Source organism: Tursiops truncatus, chromosome 20, assembly GCF_011762595.2.
Source record: "Tursiops truncatus isolate mTurTru1 chromosome 20, mTurTru1.mat.Y, whole genome shotgun sequence".
NCBI classification, from domain to species: Eukaryota; Metazoa; Chordata; class Mammalia; order Artiodactyla; family Delphinidae; genus Tursiops; species Tursiops truncatus.
In genome coordinates, this window is record NC_047053.1 from 47,163,426 (window position 1) to 47,185,702 (window position 22,277).

General features: G+C 58.0%; 1 protein-coding gene across 4 annotated transcripts in view; it reads right to left on the reverse strand.

Annotated features, from left to right (window-relative positions):
- Window positions 1-3,384: 3,384 nt before the first annotated feature.
- RPTOR (regulatory associated protein of MTOR complex 1) overlaps window positions 3,385-22,277 on the reverse strand; it is a 347,367-nt gene continuing 328,474 nt past the window's right edge. For 3 of the 4 annotated variants that reach the window (XM_073798118.1, XM_033847372.2, XM_073798117.1), the window contains 9 exons: window positions 20,905-21,029; window positions 19,741-19,845; window positions 16,086-16,133; window positions 9,873-9,979; window positions 8,915-9,042; window positions 7,115-7,201; window positions 6,129-6,245; window positions 5,730-5,859; window positions 3,385-5,067 (listed from right to left, as the gene is read on the reverse strand). In XM_073798118.1, coding sequence (XP_073654219.1) covers window positions 4,999-5,067; window positions 5,730-5,859; window positions 6,129-6,245; window positions 7,115-7,201; window positions 8,915-9,042; window positions 9,873-9,979; window positions 16,086-16,133; window positions 19,741-19,845; window positions 20,905-21,029 — 916 coding nt within the window. In that variant the 3' untranslated portion in view covers window positions 3,385-4,998. The remainder of the gene's footprint in view (window positions 5,068-5,729; window positions 5,860-6,128; window positions 6,246-7,114; window positions 7,202-8,914; window positions 9,043-9,872; window positions 9,980-16,085; window positions 16,134-19,740; window positions 19,846-20,904; window positions 21,030-22,277) is intronic. The other variant, XM_033847375.2, reaches the window with a different exon arrangement.

Sequence of the window (22,277 nt, forward strand, 5' to 3'; positions counted from 1 at the left end):
GGACCAGGGGGGCTGGCGGGTGGGTGGGTGTCTCAGGATGTGCCTGCTGGCTGGGGAGAGGGGTGGGGACATGAAGCCCACCTCCCACCATCGGAAAAAGTCCCGGCCCCACCAGGTGGAGGCAAAGGAGACCTTTGCTCCAAGACGCAGATCCAGGGGCTGCAATCAACCTGCCAGGGTGTCTCTTCCACCTGATGCTGCTGAGGAGAAATTGGTGGAAACCAACTAGCTCAGGGGCTGACAACAGCCCAATTCGATCTCTCCCCGAAGCCCCATCCTGACCCTCGAGGCCGGGCCACCTTCCAGGACCACAGGGCTCGGGAGGGGTCTCTGCCCTCCCCACCCAGCCTGGGTCTCCCACATCCTCCCCCACTTGCTTCTGGTCCTATGAGACTCGGCCTCAGAGCCACCTTGTCCGTGCCTGCACCCCATGCTTTCGCCAGAGTCCCTGTCCCCACCCACCAAGCGCCACTGTCCCCCCTGTCCAGCACATGGCAGGGGCTGTGCCGAATTGGCCCCTCCAGACGGGGCGCTGGGGCAGGGCTGCAGGGAGTTAGGGGGGTTCAGACTTCAGCCTGAGTTTAGAGGACACAACTGGGCACATACCAGCTGCCATCCTCTCTCTGGTCCCCCTCTTCCTTCACCTGTTCTGGTCGTACCCCATCTTCACCTGCCCCAGGCTGTGAGGCACTGGCCACTTTTGGGGGCACATGGGCCTCCAACGAGCTGTGCAACTGAACCTGAGAAACAGAACAAACTTGAGAGGTCAACCCCTCTGACCCCTTCCCAGAGGAACACCTGCAGAAATTCCAGGAACAAGATAGTGGCCGGCCAGCCTCATGGCACCCCCAGCCCTTGTCTGTAATCACCTTCTCCCAAACTCCCTCTGCCGGCCCCACATCCTGAGACTGGAATCACCACCGCCCGCCTGCACGCGCATGTGTGTCTGCGTGTTGGCCGTGGGGAACACGTCTTTGCCGGGAATTCTTGGCCCCTCCTGTGTGTGGAAGCACAGCGTCAGCACCGGCAGCAGGACCAGGCTGTGGCCACGTGTCAGGTGGTCCTGTGCCGAAAGCTGCTGAGCCAGGAGGGACCTTCCTGGTTCCAAGTGACCCACAGAGCAGAGCCTTGCCGAGCTGGATGACCTCATGAGACGCCACTTCCCTGCCCACTCTCTCCTCGGCTGGATGGCTGTCTCTGCACAGCTGCCCCATACAGTTGTCCCTAGCTCCTGGCCTGCAGGCCGACACTGGTCATTTGGTGCAGCTGGGCTCTCTTTTCCGGCCCTTCACCGCGGCTGTGCGGCCGAGTGGAGGGTGTGGGCCTGGGCCTGGCCTGGCGCCCTCCTGTGGTAGCTACTTCCACGTGCCCATCTTTCATTTTTATGAGCACTTGGTTTGTACTCAAGTGCTGGTGACAGAATAACTGATGCTAATGGGAAAAATATTACTCTCTCCACTGAAGCGTGTCGGGTGCAGCTGAGTAAATGCTGGGTATCCTTCTTGTTTAAAACAAACCATAATTTAATTCAGGAGTTCCAGCTGCTCAGAACCTGGGTTTCTATGGCAACAGCTCCCCTCCCCACCTTGGAGCAGGCGCTGTGCTGGGGAATCCACCCACTTCCCGGCAGCCTCCCTCATGCGCCAGGCCTGGGGGCCTCCCCAGGGATGTGGGGGCAGCTGGCCCTGCACGGATGGCTCTGGAGAGCAGGGGCCATGGCCTGATGCCCTTTTCCCAGTCCTCTCCTGGCACTGAGAACAGGGATTGACGTCTTCCTTCCCATCTCAGCGTCCATCCACCTCCTCTTGGCCAGCCCCCGCCCCTCGGCCTTTGGGGGCTCTGCTTGGTGGGGGACTTGTAGACAGAGAGAGTGGTCAGCAGAATGAAGTCTCCCAAAGGGGCCCACATCCTAATCCTGGGAGCTGGGACCTTGTTAGGTCACGTGACAAAGGGGATTAAGGTTGCCAATCGGTGACTCGTGTGGGGAGAATCGTGGATTATCCTGTGGGGCCATGTCATCACAGGGTCCTTGAAAGAGTGAGGGGGCAGAGTCTGAGTCAGAGTGATGCCCTATGAGAAAGACTTCACCAGCACCGCCGGCTCTGAAGGAAGAGGAAGGGGCCACAAGCCAAGGGATGAGGGCAGATTCTAGAAGCTGGAAAAGGGGGAAGAGGGATTCTCTTCTGGAAGCTGCGGAAGGAACCTTGCTGACTCCTGGTTTTAGGTCCAGCGTGGGGCTCTCCAGGATCGGGAGGGTAAGTCTGTCCTGGCTAACACGTTTGGAGTGATTTGCTACAGCAGTCATGGGGGCTGACATGGGGGCTTCATTGGTCTGGGACCAGGGGCCGGGTGGCCCGCCTCCTTCCCAAGTCCTGGCCCCTTTCTTCCCCCTGTGCCCCCGGCAACTCAGTCCCTTGTCACAGCCTACCTGGTCTCCCCTGGGGCCCGCCCCTTGTCCTTGGTCAGGTCGGCCCCGTCTAGCCCAGTGAACCCCGTTCACTTCCGGTCGCCCCTTCAGCCCCACTGTACATGGCTGGTACCCGATGCCACCTGCCTCCCCGCCCACCACAACCCCTTTGCGGAGCGAAGGTCTTTCTCCGGGCCTTGAGGTCAGGATGCCTGGCTGGGATGCAGGTTCCTGCCACCACCCAATGGGTGTGGCTTTGGGTGAGTTACTTAACGCCTGGGCCCCATTTCCTGTCACGGGGGCAGCAAGAGCCGGTGCCCAAGCCGTCTCCAGTGGGACCCACATCTCAGTGGGACCCCTGAGATGTGAGGTGTGCTTGAGGGGCCGGGACCCCACGGGCCTGTTGACCGCATCTGTGGGAACATCCCCACCCAACCTCAGGAAGTGTCTAGGGATGGCAAGGCCTGCGGAGCCACAGGGTCCCGTCTAGAATCAGGAGCCATTTGGAGCAGGGGGGCCCTGCAGGAGATGACGTTCCAGCCCCCAAAGGGGGGACGACCCTGGACCACCAGGTGGGCCTGAGGAGTCACGCGCTGACAGTGGAAGACCTTTTAGGCTGGGGTCAGAGGGGATGCTGGCTGAGGGTGGAGTTGCGGTCCCCGAGCCATGGGATGGGCGTGGGAAGGCAGATGCCCAGAATAGAGCGGACGCAGGCTCCTGGCCTCTAACTGCAGGTGGTAAATAAGAGACACAAGAAGTGGCAGCAGGAATCCCTCTGGGAGCCTGGGCTCACAGGTAGAGTGGGGTGACCCCACATTTAAAAGGCACCCCAAGTGCCTTTTCTTGGACCAACTGTCCAAGCCACAGGGCTGGGGCTGTGCCTAAGGGGAACGAGGGCCGAGAACCACCTGCTTGGTGCCTGGAGTCCCCGAGGGCACAGAGGACTTGCCTTAAAAGACAGAGCCTCCAGCCAACCCTCTGCATATTTATCTTTTATTAACAGTTTATCGCTCTTACTCTCGTATTACAATTCCATGTTTCATCAAAGTCTTTCAATTCTCATTTTGGTAAAATAAATAGAGATAAATGAACCCTTAGGTCACGCTCTCTCGAGACTCTGTAACTTCATGATTGAATTTTCGCATCAGACCTGTGAAGACAGCCCCTCTGCGGGGCCTCTGCGCTTGGCCAGGGGATGGTTTTGTCTCAAAACAAACAGAACCGCATATGAGCTCAAAATCTGGAGTGGAACCGCTCCGTGAATTGGCTGTGGGTAGTCAACTCTGCATCTGTGGGTGGAGCTCAGCTTCTGGAAGGTTCCCAAGTCGCCGTCTGGAGCGCCGGGTGGAGGTGACCGGCTGTGTGCGGGGGAGCTGAGCTTTCTGCGGTCTCCCCGACCCCACGCTGCTCGCTTGCCCAGAACATGGCGGACGCTGTCCTGGAACTTTCTCAGGGGAGCAGGCATGGCCTATGGGCTGCAGAAGGGCTGTTCCCCTTGCCCAGCCCTGCGCCCCGCCAAGCCCACCCACATCCACAGCATGGCTCTCCCTCACATTCTCACTATTATTGGCCTCTTATTGGCAGAAGTAGCTAAGCCAGCTCATCCCTCTATTTCTGAATAATCCTGATTCCCAAGGAAAATGGAAAAAATGCTTTTCAAAATATCATTGTGGCTGCGTCTCGTGTTCCAGGTGTGGCTGCTCAGCGCGCCGTCCCAGACGCGTGTGCATGGACATATGTGAAGCTGCTGCCCTCCCGGGAGCTCTCCTGTGTCCCTCGCAAGCATGAGCTGCACCCCTTTGTGTGGGGACAGAGGGCTGGGGTGGCACCGTTCACCCCGATACTCTTGGGGCTTGGTGGCCCCTCCATGTGTGCTCGTGTGATGCGTGTGGGGTGCAGGTGGGGAGGCCACGGTTCCCACACCTGCTGGGGAAGAGCAGCACTTGAGAGAAACAAGCTCTGTGGCCCACGGGACCTGTCTCTCCTTCCAAACCAGGGCCCCTCCTGCTGACAGACCTGCAGCAAGAACAGCTGACACTCAGACGGAAGTCCTGCCTGCGGGGAGGGTGGCTGTGTGGGGAGGGGCACGCTCGGCCTCGCCGTTTGGCCGGATGGGCCCGGGGTGAGGACCCAGTGGGTGGCAGGCCGCCTCCATCTGTCCTTCACTCCATCTCAAGCTCATCCAGTGCGCTCAGACCATCCCCAGGAGGACACCCGGGGGTGGGGGGGAGGAGGCACGGCGCGCAGCCCCGGGAGGCTGGCTTCCGTCTGGAGCCTTTGTGGACTAATGCATCACTCGGAAAACAAAACAAGTGTTTCCCCCTTAAAAACCTCAGAAGAAAACAGGACGGGAAGGGGACTGGGATGTACAGCTACTGTGTCCTCAGGCCAGGAGCTGTGTTTCATCAGAGCAGCAACCATCACACCGAGGACTCCAGCAGAGCCCCCTTCTCTGGGCTCCTGGGCGTGACAGCGAAGACAGACAGACAGACAGTGCGGGCCCTCTCGAGCCCTCAGCAGCCAGGTCAGGCAGGTGCTCAGGGCAGTGCGGTGGGTCCACTATGTACATGGCGGCCTGTGGGGAGGGGCCGCTATCTGACGCGCTTCTCCACCGAGTACACGGAGATGTAGTAGTCGTTGCTGCCCACGGCCAGGTGAGGCTGCAGGAGGGAGCAGAGAGCAGGCAGTGAGCATCCAGGGGGGTGCCGGCCGGGCCTTGACACCCCAACTCCGCCCACGAGGCAGGCGCGGGAACGAGGGCCCATCGGCTGCGGCTTCTGCAGAGATGCATCATCTCCTCCCTGTCACAGGGAATCCGCACACTCCCCATGCCTCCCACACTTGTTTTTTCAGGATGGCCTCCCAGGGACAGCTCTGGGAGACTGATGTCGTGCGTTTAGGCAGAGAGCCACACGCCGGGCTCCCAGGGAGCCTCATGCTGCACGAAGGCAGGTTGGCAGAATCCTAATTTAAAACACAGCAGCCCCCAACCACATGGCCGACTGTAACGAAGGACGGTGCTGTCAGCCGGGTCACAGGGGTCTGGGCTGCTCCTACCCCAGTGGGCTTTACAGGGGGAGGTTTCTCCAGGACTGGGGTCTGTGTAGGGGCCGAAGGGGTCAGAAAGGGCGGGGCTACTTCACATCTGCTTTGATTGACAGGGAATTTGGTGCTGCTTCTATAGTGAGTGCAGTCTGGGGGCTACGGCCCCTGGAGACCCTGGGCCACACTGTGGTGTGGGGAGGGGCCTGGCTGCAGCACCCCTCCTGCTGCTGCTGCTAGCCTCCCGCCCGTCCTCCTCGCCTCCCGCGGGGACACAGACCCAGTGCGGGTGGAAAGCCAGGCAGCTGATGGCGCCGACTCGCTGGCCCATGAAGCCGTCGTAGTACTTGATGTGGTTGATCAGATCTCCGCTGCCATTGTAGATGGCGGTGAACTGGTTCATGGAGCCACTGCACACGAGAAGGCCTGGCAGTCAGCGTGGGGAGGCGGGCGTGTCCACAAGGAGATGGGGCTCCTCTCTGGTCACCCCCACGAGAGGACTTGGGCCTCAAGGGCCGGGAGGCCAGGCAGGTGAGGAGCAGCAAAGGGGCCGCACACTCAGTCCCTCCACCCAGCTCTCCTCCACAGGTGTGGGGGCGGGCAGTAGTGCCTGCTGTTTACACAGGGCCCCGGGAGTTGGTCAGGCAGGGCGGGGAGAGAGAAGAGGGCCGGCACCTACCACGCGATCAGGTTTGCCTGGGGGTGGATGTCAAGGGCCGTCAGCCCCTTAATGATCTGCAGGACGTTCACGGACTCCGGCATCCGAGGGTCGAAGAAGCGCACGTCCCCGTTGACGCTGCCAAGAGGGTGTTGTGGTGATGCTGGGCGGGCCTACCGGCCCCAGGACGGGCCATGTGTGGTCAGGGGCCGTCCACACGTGCAGCTCAAGGCCATGGTTCCCTGGACCCTCAGAGTGTCCAGGGAGGCCCCTGGATGGCACATGGGCCCACCCCACCGACCCTGGCAGCCAGGCCTGCCGCCGAGCCCCTTGGACCCCTCCCCAGAGCCAGAAAGGGCCCAGCTGCCGAGGCACGAAGCAGCGGTGAGCAAAGACACAGGGGAGGCTGTGAGTTATTCATTTCCGGCCAGAGATTAGATTTTGTGCAGCTGGGGATGCGGCGACGGGCGGGAGGTGAGGACAGTAGGCCACCTCTTCCCTGCCCTGGGCCTGGCGGACATCGTTTTGAGAGCTATGTTCTGTTTTCACGTTACAAACAAGGGAAGAGCATCTCTTTGAAGAAATGGTGGCTTTGTGACAGTAAATTACATTTTCTGTCCCTTTAACGGGCAAATAAATATGCGCTGCTCTCAGCACAGGATTTACCGGCAGCAGGAATGGACTTACGGGCAGACAACGGATCCGCACAGTGATACTGGCCCACGCCAGGCAGATGCCGCTGTTGCGGGGAGGCTTTGCCCAGCCGCCTTGCCACCCCGTCCCCTGCCGCTGCAAGTCACCCACAGGCAAAGTTCTCCAGTGGGAGGACCTGCTGTCCCCACCCTTGTGCCGGCTCTGACCTTTCTGGCCTGTCCCAGAGCAGAAGTTAATTACTACCCTGAAATGCCATCATTTCCCAGCTGTTTAAATATCAAGGACATATTTTAGATGGAGGGAAAATAATGTTTTTACAGCAAAATGTCTCATGAATATTCCATGCTCATTACCTGACGCTCATGATGTGGCCCTCAGGGTGCTTCTGGAGGTAGGCCTTCACCACCCAGGCCGTGTGCTCCCGGTATGTCATGACGCGGCTGGAGGGGAGGAAGGTGGGGTCAGGGCCCGGTGACAACTGTGGGTGTCCCTGATGCTCCGAGGCATCAGGATGGGAGGCAGGGTGGACTTCGTTTTGAGCAGAGGGAACAGAGCATTTATTTAAAGCGTCCGGGGTCCGCCGGTGCTGCGAGATCTGCCCTCACCCTCTTGTGTTCACTGTGAGTGACTGAACCCCCCAGGTACGCCCCTCCCTGGGGGCCTCCCAAACACCTTGGGCCACGCTGGGACCTCCGGAGGCAGGGTGGCTGTCATGCCCTCCTGGGGCCTGGGCACCGCCAGCCCCCCTACCAGGACTTCACACTGGCATCTCCCTGTGGGTTTGAGGGTCAAGACCAAGAACCCCAGACTCTAAGGCTGTCGAAATGGAGGGACACAGGGGCTTTCCTGGAGGCCTGGTGAGGGTCTTTGACAGGGAGTACGGGACTGGGATGCGTGTGCTGGGGAGGTGGGGGCAGAGTGTGACATCTGGGAAGGCATCCAGGACTCAGGTCACACCCAGCACACATAAGTCTCGGTGCCTGGGGATGCACAGGAGACCCCACGTCTCTGTCCTCAGACCTTGGGCCGAAGAGGGGGCTCTGGAGACCCCAGCCCCTCCCTCACGGCCGTTCTGTGACCCTCGGGTCTTCTTGGGTTGGTTTGCCAGTTAACTGCCTGCCTAGAGAGGCTTCTTAAAATAACAGTTTGACTGAGATTTGATTCACATACTGTAAGACTCTCCCTTTAAAAGCACATATTCAGTGACTTTCGCACATCCTTACAGCTATGCGCCCATCACACATCTAATTTTAGAACATTTTCATCACCCCAAAAAGAAACCCTGCTCCCCCACCTCCACGATGGCTGCTTTTGGTGGGTAGTGTGGGCTTTCAGTGGGCACCCTCCCATAGAGACCCGCAGGGAACATGCAAGCCAGGGGCTGCCTGGGCCCACTCGCCATCCAAGCCTCAGGCCCAAATTCCCGCCACAGTCTGGCTGACGCCTCTGCTGCCTGCCTGGGTCCTGTACTGACTCCCCCGACTGCTCCTGGCCCTGCAACCTCACAGCTGCACTCTCTTCCGGCTGGGGTCACTGATGGTGCTCGCCTGCTCTCAGGCCCAGCTCAGTCCTGTCCCCTCGTCCCCTCCCACGAGGGCTCCTTTAGCTCCTGTGGCTGCACATGGGCCCACCTGCTGCTTCCCATTCAAAGGCCAGGCCTGTTTTCAGGGACAAGGTGGGTGTTCAGTAAACATCACCCGGGAGCCCGCGACGGCTGGGCCTGGGTTCCAGCGTTGCTCTGCCATTTACCATCCGTGTGTGACTGGCGTCTGGACCTCCACGCTCACCGGCTCACACAGGGCACGGCGCTGGGCCCCACCTGCGCCTCAGCCCAGGGCTGAGGGCCAGTGCCCAGAAAAGCCGTGACAATGCATGTGGCCCAGCGTGTCCCTGACGCCATCTTCTTGGCTATTCTTGAGTTCAACCCGGGAGGCGGTAGCCTTCTCTATGTTCAGGTGGGAATGGAGCCCAGGAGGGCAGCGCCTTGCTGGGACCTCCCGACCCCCAAACCTGTGTTCCAAACAGCCCATCCACGGCTGGTGGGAAGCCGTGCTCCTCCACACGCTGGGGGATGTGGCTCTGCGGGGAGTGCCCAGCTGGCTCTGGGGGCTGGCTCTGTCTGGCAGAGGGAGGGGAAGGCGTAGCCCAATTACCATTCGCTGAGCGCCATCCTCCTGTCGTAGACGCGGATGGAGCCGTCGCCGAGCCCAGCCACGATGAGGGAGCGGTGGGAGTCGCAGGACAGGCTCGTCACGCAGCTGTCGGCACCTGTGGGGATGTCCTAGGGCCGACACAGACCCCGTGAGGCACCCTGGCATCAGGCCCCCCACCCCACCCCCACTAGCTGCTGGATCCCTTTTACAGCCACCGTGGGTGCGTTTGTCACCCTGGCGTGGAGCTGCTGCCTTTCTCTCCACCGGGGAAGCTGTCAAGGCCTGAGGAGCTGGGCCCCAGAGGGAGTCAGGCTCCATCTGCTTGAGTGACAGCCCGGGCACCCGAGGCCCGCAGCCAGGAAGGCAGGGCAGCAAACACCTCTGCGCCCATTGAACTTTCCAAAGTCTCCCTCTCTCCTAAGAAGGAAGACGAAACATATATCGGCAGGAGGAATCATCGTCGGCTCCCTCTTAAAACTCCTAATTAGTTCAGGGAAGGGTCTAGGGGGAGTCCTGCCGCCCATAAACCATCTCCTCGCCTCTCCTCCTGGCAGCTGTAAACGCTGGAGAAGGGAAGGAGGCGTGATAAATGCGCGGCAGGAAAGAGCAGGAAACAGGAAATGGGCCCCCAGACGGGGAAAAGTGCTTTTCCAATCAGAAAAGTTTTTGCTGCTCTCAGGCACACACAAGGAAGAAATCCAACACGGATGGAAACCGAATCATCGTATCCCTTTAAAAGGTGGGAGGCAGCCTGACTTGGCCCCGCTTCCCCTGCCCCCCCCACCCCGAAGACACCACCTGCTCAGAGTACTTGTGGCGGGGTGGGGTGGGGGCGCTCAAGGACCCTCATTCTCAGCCCTCGACCTCGAGGGCAATCGGAGCTGGGAAGGACGGCAGGGTCTGCGCCCACTGGCCCGCCTCGCCCCCAGGGAGGCCCCATGAGGGACGGTGTGCTTACCTGCACCTTCATCTCACGATCCGTGTCCCAGATCCGGACGATACGCACATCTCCCGAGCTCATGAGGAGCCCGGTCTCCTGTTCCCAGTCCACCACCATCCCAGCTCCTGGAGAGACACAGACGGGCACCGGTGTCACCGAGGGAGCCTGTTCTGGGCAACAGCTCAAGCAGTCGGTGCCAACCCATAGGGTGGGTCCCCAACCTCATGCAAGCTTGAGGTCGGGGTGACAATTCAGAGCCTTCTCTATATCTCTGCTGTACCCAGGCATCTACCAGAGAGACAGCAGGATCTTAGGACTGTTTGTCCAAGATGCCCACCTTCCAGGACACCTGGGCATGATCGGCAGGTCTGGAGACTTTAGAATGGGTGTCAGAGGCACAGAGATGTGAGTCTCCTGGGTCCCGCAGTCCCCTGGGGGTGAACAGCTTTGCAGCTGCCCCTCACGGAGGCAGGGGGCTGACCACAGACGGTCAGTGGTGAATGAATCGAGGACTGCCCTTCCCTACACTGGACTGGGCGGGGGGGCGAATGCCTTCAGCATCCCTAAGGGCAGCACTGACCTCACAGGAGGGACTATAAGATTTAAGATGTTTAATTATAATATTTCAAACACACAGAAAAAACACAACAGAAACCCCTGTACCCACCACCCAGATCTAAGAGCTGCTAATATCTTATCATTTTTGCTCTTTTTTTTGTTCTTGAAGTGAAATTTAAGACAGTGAAAGCCTCACTTGCCTGTCCTGTCCGCAGACAAATCACCCACAGGCCTTGGGCGCCCTCCTAGGCTGGCCCCCGTGCACTCCCCTGTAGGGGCACGTGTCCAAAACCATGAACCACATCTCCCACATTTCAAAAACGTCGCCAATTTCAAACGGGGGTATATTTTCCAGCAATTTGCGTTTTTCCAGTAAGGTTACGTTTTGAGGGTTTATCCAACCCAACGGATGCAGATCTGGTTAATTAGTACTGAACTTCTGGGTAACACGCCTTTGGAGAACGAGCCCATCACTTCCACGATTCCCTGCCTGTAAACCACGCCACACTGACGTTTCCACACGCCCTTGCACAAGGAAGTGGCAGCACCGGGAAGGGGACATATCCCTGTGCGTTCCACTTCCCCAGGCGAGGCCGTTTCACTCCCAGAGTGGATGCTGGTCTGTAGTCTCATCAGAAATGGACACAAGGTGTGATTTCCCCAAATCCTGGTCGATGTTGGTGTGTGCAGCCTGTATGTTTTAATATACATTCTGACACTGATGGTTTAGCTCATATATTGCAAATATCCTCTCCTATTCTGTCACTGACATTATAACTTTGTTTATGTCTTCTTTTGGTCATACTGAGGTCTGAAGTGAAGTCATCAAGCTTTTTTATACATTTGTCTCTGCTTTTTGTGGCAGCAGCTCCTGTGTTTGCCTCTGTGGTTTCCCCTTCTCTCTGTGGGTGCCCACTTTTCTCCTGACTTCCTGAGTTGGACAATGTGACCTTCACTTGTTCTTTTCTGATATGCCCCTTTCAGGCTATGGAGTTCCCGCCAAGTGCCCGATCTCTCTCCCGAACTCCAGACTCTCATCTGTATGTGTCACTTCAGGTTCCTGCTTGGATCTGAGCCCCTCAACCCTCACTCCAGAGACCCCCCATGGCTTCCCATTCTGCCCTGGCCCCTGCAAGGTTCGAGCTCCAAAAGTGACCAGGCTGGTCCTCTTAACTGACAGTGGGCCCTGTGCCTGGAACGCCCCTCTCCTGACGTCCATGCAGCCCCTCCAAATCGTGCTCATTCACCTCCTCGACCATGTGAGGCTACGACTCACCCTGTTCCGTCTTCTACCTGTTCCAGATGTGTCACCTGGCACACCCCCTCCCGTCCTCCCTGTTTTGCTGGCGGCTGCCATGTCTACCCTGCAGAATGTCAGCTCCACACAACAAATGGACGAGCCTTTGTTTCACCTTTTAGAATGCAGTCTCCCCACTGCAACGCCCCTGACCCCAGGCAGGAGAATACACCCTAATGTGCCAGAAAGGCATCTACTGGTGACAAGGCTGCAGGCGAGGCCTCTCACCTATCACCACGATCAGAACTGGTAGGGGAGAGGGCAGGGCATGTGGCCCCCACTTCTGTCCGGGACAGCCCAGTCACACTGACCAGTCAGCCCACAAGCAGAGCCTGAAACCACGCCACCTGCTTCCCCTCACCATGTGCCCGGTGTTCATGGTGTGAATGAATCGCAGAGGACGCGCCCACCCACGACCTGACTTGGGGTGCCAGGCCACTGCAGAGGCTCACAGACTCCTGTATCCATGGACCACTGATGGGGTGGCCTGTGTTCTCGGGCATCCTTAACTGCACTTGGAGCTCTGTGTCAGCCCCATGGGGCTTTCAGGAGCCGTGTAATTAAGGAGTGGTCCTCCGATGAGAGCATGTGGCCAGGTGACATCTGGGATGCTCTGGGGTCACGGGAACAAGCTGGGGAGGGTCTGGGGGGACCACAGAAGGACCGGGAGGGGGGTCTCAGCCCCAGGCCCATGCAGGAAGCAGAGAGGAGGCCGCGGCCACTCCCAATGGGATAAGAAGCCTGACCTGGCCTCCAAATGAAGTGGTGGTGGCTTCCTTCTTGCTGAGTCTCCTTCATGATGGATTCAGAGCCAGTGGGGGCCCGCCCTGCATTAGTGCCCACCCAAGTGACCTCATTTCAACTGAATCCTTCTCTCAAATACAGTCACCCTCTGAGTGCTGGGGCCGAGGACTCCACCACGTGAATTTGGGGAGACACAGCTCCCACACAGGGCCCCAGCGTCTCCATCTGCACTGGAGGCTCTGGAAGGTGTGCCCATGTGGCCGTCAGAGGACCTGGGGACGTGCATCACGTGAGCTCTGAGTCCTGTTTTAAATCTAGATTCTCTGATGCGGACCAAATGCTGGTTTAAACCAGTTGTAAAGCATGGTGAAGCCAGCAGAGACAAGAAACGTGTTTCCTAAGGTCTTCCCAAGTCCTGTACACGCCGGGGAGGCAGGCGTCCTATGTATACAGACAAATCTGGGCGAGGCTGCTTCCTTAGCTCTACCAGACTGTTTGCGGAAGCTGTGTCACCTAAGACAGTAAGCTCCTATCCGTGGAAGAGTCTCAGATCAACGTGAAAACTGCTGGGATAAAAACAACAGTCTGCTTGCACCCTGACCGACCTCCTGCGCCTGCCCTCACCTCATTCTCCTGTAGGTCTGGGGTCCTGGCCCGTCCTCCTGCCCAGAACAGAACGCAAACACTGTCCTTCTCACTCGAGACCTTTCCCAACCAAGCCTGTGTCTCGACCTCCAGACACAGCGGAGGAGAGATGATCTGACTCATCACGAGTTGGTAAAAGATGATAAAAAGGGTGACGCTCTTCCTTGACGTGTTGAGCACAAGGAAGAAAATTGATGGCTATGATTTAAGTAAAACTCATAAGACAGGAACATTGTGACTTTGAACCAGAGTGAAGATTCCAATCACTTCGTTCCTGGGGAGCACGGTCTCAGCAGTGTCTCCTCCTTCCCCATCCCCAGAAAAGTGGCAGCTGTGGGCAGAGCCTGTGCCCCTCCTCCCTCCCCCGGGCCTCCTTGGCCTTTTTTTTCTTTGGCAGCAGGCAGGCTGCTCTGGGCTCCCCCCAGGAGGGCCCCTCCTCCCTGTCGACGCTGCCGCCTCGACACGGAGAGTGCTCGACTGATGGAGGCTCCGCACGTGCTGCAGCCTCTCCCCCGCTGGGCGAACTCCAGCACCCTGAGTGCCTGAGATCACGGCCCATCCATCTCACTGCCTGGGGCCAGGGGTGGTGGGCAGCCCCCAAAAGGATGCAGAGATTCCCGTCTGACTTTATCCTGGATATGAGCTCTGCTCACATGTTCCTATCCAAAAGCTGGCCGTGAAAAAGAGGGAATTTCTTCATTAAAATATAGACGTATGGCACAGGGATGGCTGTAGACTAGGAAGCTGGAACGTGTAAGTCAGGGACCAGACAGAACCCTAGGCCCAGCAGACAGTGAAAAGAAGAAACACGTTGTTTCAGAGGCTTGGGTCCCTGTGATGTCCATGATCAGCCCTCCAGGCTCAGAGGCCAGTCCAGACTGACCTCTAAGGACCCTGTCGTCTGGAATGGACCTCTGAGAACCCAACATGGGGATCTGACCTCTGAGGACATGTCATGTAGACCTGATCCCTAAGGACCCATCAGCCCCAACCTGAAACGCCCTTAGGAGCTATGGTTCTGGAACTCCGAGGAGGAGGGGCCAGCCCCTGCCCAACCAGGCATGTGTGAGAACCTCAGACCTGTGGGATGGCGACCTCCATTCCCTCCACAGGGATGCAGACGCAATGCCTCCCCACGGGATCAGGCCTCCCTCAGGGCCCATGAACACCTCCTGGACAGCCGGCAGGTTCAGAGACACAGGACAGGGCTGGCAACAGAAAACTGGGCTCCTCGGGAGCAAATGATTTCACCTAAACTTCCATTTCTCACCTGGGAGGTGGACCAGAACACGTGGCAGCTGCTTAGGGTCAGAGGAGACAGGGTGGGGCACACGCCTCCTGGGAGAGGAGGGAGCCGTCGTTCCCCACGGCCAGTGCCCTGTCCTGCGTGGGCCCATGGGGGCTGCCACCCGGCCCCGCGTCCTGCCTCCTGCACTGAGAGGGCTTCCTGCTCACCAGGTCCTGCTAATTTTAGACTCTGGATGTGCTTGTGACCCCGGAGGAGGAGTAAGGCTGGGAGGGGAGGGCAGCCGTGACTCCCCCCGCCAGCCACCCCTGTGCTCTGCCGTCGGTGCCCTGCTTGCTGCCCAGATGATCCAGGCAACGAATACTAACAGCTGCCCCAAGGCCCAAGGTTTACGTCCAGTTCACACACACACCGGTGCTGGACGATCTGTTCCCTGCCCTCCGGGGTGGCTGCTGCCCCCTGGCAGCTGACAACCAGGGGACGGGGCTGCCCTCCTCTGGCCGCCCCAGGTCCTGACCGTGAAAGGTGTCCCCTGGCTCCTCTTCAGGATTTCAGGGCAAGTGACCCTGTCATTCCTCTGAGAACCCAGGAGGCTCTTTCTGAGAGAAATCCTTCCTGTTACAACCACCGCCATCACTGCTGGCGGGAAGCAAAGGAGTGAAGATTGAGTCAGTCTCGGGTTTTCTCTTTTCTCTTTTTCCTTCCTTTTGAACTTTTTACTAAAAGGGTCCTTTGTAAAATACGAAACTGTGAGTTTGTACATCTGTAAGGACATCTTGTTCTCAGCCTCCCGGGACCTGCTTCTCTACCCACTCCAGTTCTGATGGCACGAGGGACCCCGTCAGACCCATAGCCACATATGCCTTCCTGCAGGGAACCCTTGTTTAGGGAGCGACTAAAGAGAGACCAGAACAGAAAGTTCACCAGAAGGCTGGTCATACTCTAAACTCAGATGCTGCAAATTAAAGGTCAAGAATTCTACCTGCTGCCTGGATTCATAAGGCTCCATCTCTTTACAATTTACCTGACTAGTGAGCTTAGGAGAGAAAAGGGCTCGTTTTGAGCAGGCATATGGGTTTGCTAACCCAGTGTTACCATGTGTATCCACAGTCAGTTGCATATAGGTGTTTTAGTAACTATCAAACTTGTATATGGATTTTCAGATGGAAACAGATGCTTTAAGAGACTTTGCATTCAATTCTGAAAAAGATTCTTTTTTGAAAAATTTGGTGGGAACGCAAATCTCAATCTGGAGCGACTTTTCTGTCCTGATGGAGTCGTGAGATGTGCCTCCTCCCTGCGAGCCTGCGGAGCTGCGCCATCCTCACTCCAGCAGGCTTGGATCTGGACTGTTTTCCATTCCCAGGCTGTTGTGAAGGTGGCCTGGAACAGAGAACTGAATTGTCCTTGAGCCAGCCCAAGAGTGACTGAGGCCACCAAGGAGGCCGGGAGGTGCGACCATGAGGCCTCGGCTCCCAGGGAGAGTCCTGTCTATGGCTTTCGTTAAGATTTCTTCCCAGAGCCTCACACAGTCAACCTCATTCATCCCATGAGATCTCAGTGCTCAGCTGGTGATGATTTTTTGTATTGGAGGAGACTGTGCAGATGGAACGAATAAGAAAAACCACAGCCCTGATCCTCTGCTGCCTGAAGAGCACAGCGGGCTAGCGAGCGTCCTCAGGCAAAGCAGAGGAGCCGGCTCCCACCCCTGGCACTCACAGATAAGGGAGAAGGCACTCACCTCCCTGCTTACTGCGGTCAAGAAAGATTGAGACCTTTCGGGCCAGACCTGCGAGGAAACAGGGATTATGGGATGGATGCAAGGGAAAGCAGGCCAGCCAGAGCCAAATCAGCCAAAATCACACAAACCACAAACAGGGGAGCAGCCGAGAAGGAAACAGGAGGGAGGGGCAGACGGTGGCCCAGGCCACGGCTGCAGTGGGAAAAAAGGGCCAAATGTACCTCTGAACGTGAAAACCCAATTATCAGGGGTTTTGGCTAAAAAGACTCTCTTTCTAGACAGGAAATTGGAAGCGCTATGACGTGGGGGAAACATGACCCGACACGGCGTGGGCACTTCCAGTGAGTGGAGGTTAGTGGCCGGATGTGCACACAGTGCAGCCCAACCAGCAGGAGCTGACCCACTGGCCACGCCCGGAGGAGGCAGACACTTCCGTTTAGGTCCTTAGAGTGAGGACAGCTCTTCATTCATGGGGCCCAGCGGTCAGTGAGGAGGCCTCTGGGGGGTGGGAAGTGTGCTTCCATCTGGGTGTCTGTGGGCGCCGTGGCCCAAGGACGGGCGGTCCCACCACCGGTTCTATTTCAGAGCACGGCTCGCTCAGTTCCGGGGATGGCTGTGAACCCAGACTGACTTCAGTTCTCCTGACAGCGGGGTACCCCATGAGGGGAGTGTCCCCAGGCTAACTGCACATGCATGCACAGGAGCGTGTTCATGTGTGCACATGCATGCATGCGTGCCCATGCCTGTGTGCACATGTACACACGGGAGCCAGGGGCATGCTAGGATGACGCGGAGACCCTGCACATTTCACATGACTTCCGAAAAGCAGGGGTAGGGCTCCCGCAAGAAACAGTCTCTTTAGTCACAAACCACGGAATCAAATCTTTGCTAACAAGCTGCCACGACAGCGACTTGGCGAGCAGATTCTGAGCTGGAGAGCGCGCGGGAGAACCTCACAGGCAGACTTTCCTAACTGTTCAGGGAGTGCCAAGTCCTCCCTCCCACGTGCCCTACACAGCAGCATTCACAAATGAGACCCCCCACGCCCTCTGTAGCTGAAGGACACGGTGGGCCAGGCCTCATGGGGTGCACAGCTGTGCAGGATCCCCCGTCACAGGCGCGTGGAGGAGCTGATGACCGCAGCCCCCCCCCGAGGGTGCCTCTTCCCCCCCCACGGCTCGTGGCTGCCTGGGACCTGAGACCAGGCGGAGGACCTCACTGCGGAGCACAGGGAGCTTCACGTGCCTGGGGGGGCGGTAATCTGGAGCAGGGAGCGGGGGCTGCTGCTTCTGCCCGACAAGGTCCCGGGGGAACACAGCCAGAACTCTGAAGCTGTGGGGGTCCCCCCAGACGCTGACAAGCAACTGCTGTGGAAGCTGCTAGCTCTCCCCGCAGGGTCCCAGCCCACAGCTCTGTAACTGTCAAGTCAGAGGCCAAGGCGGGTGAAGAAAAAGAAACAAGGTGCTGATGGGCAGAAGGCAACGAGAAGTTGGCACAGGGGTCAGAATTCCACCAGACCTGCCCCTCGGTTACTGAGCTTGAGCTCCTGAAATAGAAATTACAATCGGGGGTCTCTCCAGCCCTACTGGGGCTGCGATCCCCGTGCTGCAGAGGGAAGCTGTGGAGACTGAAGGATGTGGGGCCCGGAGAGGCTCCCCGGTTCTCAGTGTGCCCCTTCTGGGCCCTGCAGCACACAAGCCCTTCCTGTCTTGATCCCTTAGAGCAGTCAGCCTCCCAGGCTCACCACCCCTTCCACCTTCCATCCCCCTGAAAGAACAAGGAAATAATGTCTTCCTTTTTGCTAAGCCCACAGCTGCCTGGTCAAAAGGCAGGGGGCAGACCAAACGAACTCTGGCTTAGCCGCCGAGGAGTGCTGCGTGCCTGCCCAAAGCCCCCCTCACCCCACCTGCCGATAAAGACCTGGAGGTAAGACCCCCACCAGCTTCCTGACCCCTCAGCAACAGTGCCTCTCCTGGGGGGCTTTCTGAAACCCAGGAAAGGGAGACGGTCCAGCAGGAAGGAGTCTGTAGCAAACATGTCTACAGCAGTGGACCCACTCTCAAGTTAGGGCTGCAGTGCACACCTGGGCCAGGAGCAGCTCACACAGGTGACATCTGGGGGAGACAAGTGCAGGGGAGCCCTGAGACTGTACTGCTGTCACCTCAGCCTCCTTTCCTCCCAGCTAGACTCTCTGCCCCCCTCCCAAACTGCATGCTGTCCACCCTTGCTTTCACCTTCACTAGAGCAAAGGCAAGTGGCATCGCGGGTAAAAAACCACAGACACATCATTTGGGGGTGGCAGGTATTTGGGGGCGGCAGGTAGGTAGGCCGCTGCAAGAGGAATAAACTAGACAACAGTGTATCCACTGGGCTGCCAGTGGGCTCCCCACTTTCTTATCCTCTGGCCCTGCCGGGAGGCTGACCCTGCTCTCGACCAGCCCCTGCCTTCCCTGCACAGGGGTCTGCAGAACGGCGGGAGCCTGGGGTGTGTCCCGTCCTGCTGGATGGCAGCAGGAAGCTAAGGACTGAAAACCACGATTCAACTCGTCCAGCGTGTCCCGCAGTGAAACAAACCTGTGAGCGTGAGCACCTGAGAGCCACGGGGAGGCCGTCAGCCACCTGCTCTGCCGCAGCCAGCAGCACTGAGGCGGGCCTGAGGTGGGGCTGGGGGCTGAGCGGGTGGGAGGCGGGGGCGCTGCAGGGCAGGGATCAGGCTTTTGCTCCAATGTTGGAAAAAGCAAGAGAGAGACAGAGGGACCTGTGATGGCAGCTGTCATCCACGTTAGCCCAGGACTGGGCCCAGAGGGGCCTGGGCAACAAGAAAACGGCTGTGTTGGGTCCTGTGGAGGTGGGTATGCATGACCATTTTGTTCCTGAAGAAAATGTAAAAACATGGCTATTTTAAAAATTAACACATACGGAAGTGTCTGCCGTGGAGCCAGCTGTGCCCCCAGGGGTCGGCGTCTCCCTAGGACAAGTGCTCTGACGGAGGAGACAGAAGCAGCCATGGAGGCACCTATCGGCCACGCGAGGACATGCGAAGACCCCAGGCCAGCAGGGGGCCGACAGCAAGCCGCTCCCGCCTCCATCTGGCAGCGGCTCTGCGACCACACTGGAGGGCGGCTCCGGCTGAGGGTGTCCCTGGAAATCCAGACCCGTGGCCGCATTAATGCTGTGTGAACAGCGAGCGCGGGGCTGAGAGGTGCAGACCTCCTGACAATGGGCTGGACCCAGAGACCGGAAGGCGGTGCTGGTGTCTCTCACCCTGGGCGTGGGGCAGCCATGCACACCGACAGGCAGCACGCACAGCAGTGGCCGGTGGGTGCTGCAGCCGCGCCTCTGTCAGCCCAGGGCAGGCAGGCAGCGCACTGGCCTCCCCCGTAGGACCAGACACAACTGGGGCGCCTGCTGTGTGCTCATCACCGAGAGGCGATTAACTCGGGCACGAGGGGCACAGAATGCAGCCCCAGGCCCTGCCGCGGCCACGCTCTCACAAGCAACACGAGCTTCCAGCCGAGGACGGGGGCTGTGGGCTGGTCAGAGCTCGGCAGGACTTCCACCCGCGAGCAGAGTCTCCCAAGGTGGAGGCTGGCTGGGTCGTTACTTGGGGAGTCTGAGTGGACTGAGCGCCTGCAGGACCCCGGGGAGCACCCACCTCGGGTGGTGGGCAGCATGTCGGAGAGCCCCTGCCAGGCCGTCACCATTTCTGGATTCTTTTCCAAATCAGCAAAGTTCTTCCAGACTCTGATGGCACCGTCATCTTGGGGAGACAAGAGAGGATATTCAAATGCAGGCCTGGCTGCTCTGGGAAGGGGAGGAGGGCCCTCCCCCGGAGGCACAGGAGGACAAAGGCTGCCCAGCCCAAGGGACAGATGGGTCTCTCGTCTGGTGAGGAGCCTATCAGAGGCAGAGTGAGGCCTCTTCTGGCCTGACCTTGGGCTTCAGGGCTGCGCCTCCGCCTCAGCATTCCCGATCCCCCCCGAGGGGATCACCTGCCAAGAAGAGGCAGTCTCAAGGGGACGGTGCTCAGGGCCTCTCTCTCCCCACCTCCCCTCACACGAGACTCAGGAAATGGGCGGGTTGTTCCTCCTGCCTCTCCAGGCTCAGAACGGGGCAGAGGCCCCAGTGTTCTCCGGCAGATGGGCAGCCAGGTGGGCCTGAGTGTGTGGGTCCACCACCTGGCTGTCTGTCCGTCTGTCCTTCCTTCCTTCCTCCTGGTGTTGCTTGCCCCCAGGACCCTGCTCTCTGGCCTCACTAGCCCTTCACATGAGGCCCTCAAGGATGACCTTGCCTCAAGCTGCAGAGGGAGGATGAGGTCATCTGGGGACACACTGGGAAACACTTGCCTGATCTCTGCTGAGAAGTGAAGCCTCGTGCTGCACCTCCACTGGGACCCGACTCCTGAAGGGCCCTGGGTTCCTCTGCTGTGTCTCTGCGTCCGGGGAATCACCCTCTCTGCCTCCTCTTTGGCGCTCAGAGAGGCTCGGTGTGATCTGTCCTCAAACCCCCAACTGACCCTACTGGCTGCCCGCACCACTCTGGGTTTTTGTCCTCCCCCTCCCTGCCTGATGTCTGCCAGGGGGCTGGCTTTGGACCGGGGCTGGACTTTATTTTCCTGGGGAGGGCTGCCAGCAGGACCTCTCCCCATGGGTGTGCCTTTAATGATGGAGGCCTCCACTTGGGAGCGGTTAGTCCCCTTTGCCAGAAGAAACAATCGAGGTCACAGGAAGCTTTGTTCCAATTCGTGCTGGGGTCTTGCATCTGTCCCCCACCACCTCTGCATTGCGGTTTAGGTCCCCACCACACAAACCCCACTCACCTGTGGCTGTGAGCAGGAGTGAGCAGTCCTGGCCATTCAGATACTCCATGGCCGTGACCCTCGTGTACCGAGGGTTTCCGTTGTGGAAATAATCCAGCTTCTCCCCTTTCTCCCAGTCCCAAAAACTTCAGGGAATAAGAGAGGAATAAGGCTAGTGATCAGGGAAATACAAAAGCCACAAGGAAATACCACCTTACACCCACCAGGTCGGCCACCAGCAAAAACACAGAAAGGGACAAATGTTGTCAGGGATGTGGAGAAACTGGAATGCTGTGCCCTGCTGGTGGGAACATAAAATGGTGTAGCTGCCATGCGAAACAAGAGTGGTTCTTCAAGATAACTAAACACAGAAGTACCGTTTGGCCAGGATTCTACCTCTGGGTATACACTGTGCACCCAGGTTATATCAGTGTCACTCACAACAGCCAAAGGGTGAAAGCAACCCAAATGCTCATCAATGGAGGAAGGATGTAACAAAATGTGGTCCATACACATGGACTATTATTCTGTCTTAAAAGGGAAGGAAGTTCTGACACCTGCTTTGTTAAGTGAAATAATCCAGTCAAAAAAAGGACAAATACTAGATGATTCCACTTATATGAGGTTCCTGGAATAGACAAATTCATAGAGACAGGAAGTAGAGTGTGGGGTGCTGGGCCTGGGAAGTGGGGAGGGGGAGTCAGTGTTTCATGGGGACAGAGTTTCAGTTTAGGGTGATGAAAAAGTCCTGGAGATGGACAGTGGTGATGGCTGCACAACAAGGTGAATGTGCTTAATGCCACTGAACTGCACACTTAAAAAAGGAGAAGACAGTAAATTTTATGTTATGTATAAAAAAAGGAGAGGAATAAGAAACAGGTAAGAATTCTATCCATTTTGGGTTTCCCCGGTGGCGCAGTGGTTGAGAATCTGCCTGCCAATGCAGGGACACGGATTCGATCTCTGGCCCGGGAAGATCCCACATGCCGTGGAGCAACTAAGCTCGTGTGCCACAACTACTGAGCCTGTGCTCAGAGCCTGTGAGCCACAACTACTGAGCCCACGTGCTGCAACTACTGAAGCCCGCGCGCCTAGAGCCCGTGTCCCACAATGAGGGAAGCCACTGCAATGAGAAGCAGCCCGTGCACCACAACGAAGAGTAGCCCCCGCTCGCCGCAACTAGAGAAAGCCCGTGTGCAGCAATGAAGACCCAACACAGCCAAAAAAAAAAAAAAAAAAAAGAATTATATCCATTTTATCAGCTATAAAAAGAATCGCGTCCATGGTTCTCTCCCATCAAGTGAGCGCTTTCTCAGTGACATAAGGGCAATGGTCACTATGAATTAACATGGTGTCTTGTTACTGACACTTCCCCTTCACACACTTGCTGCCCT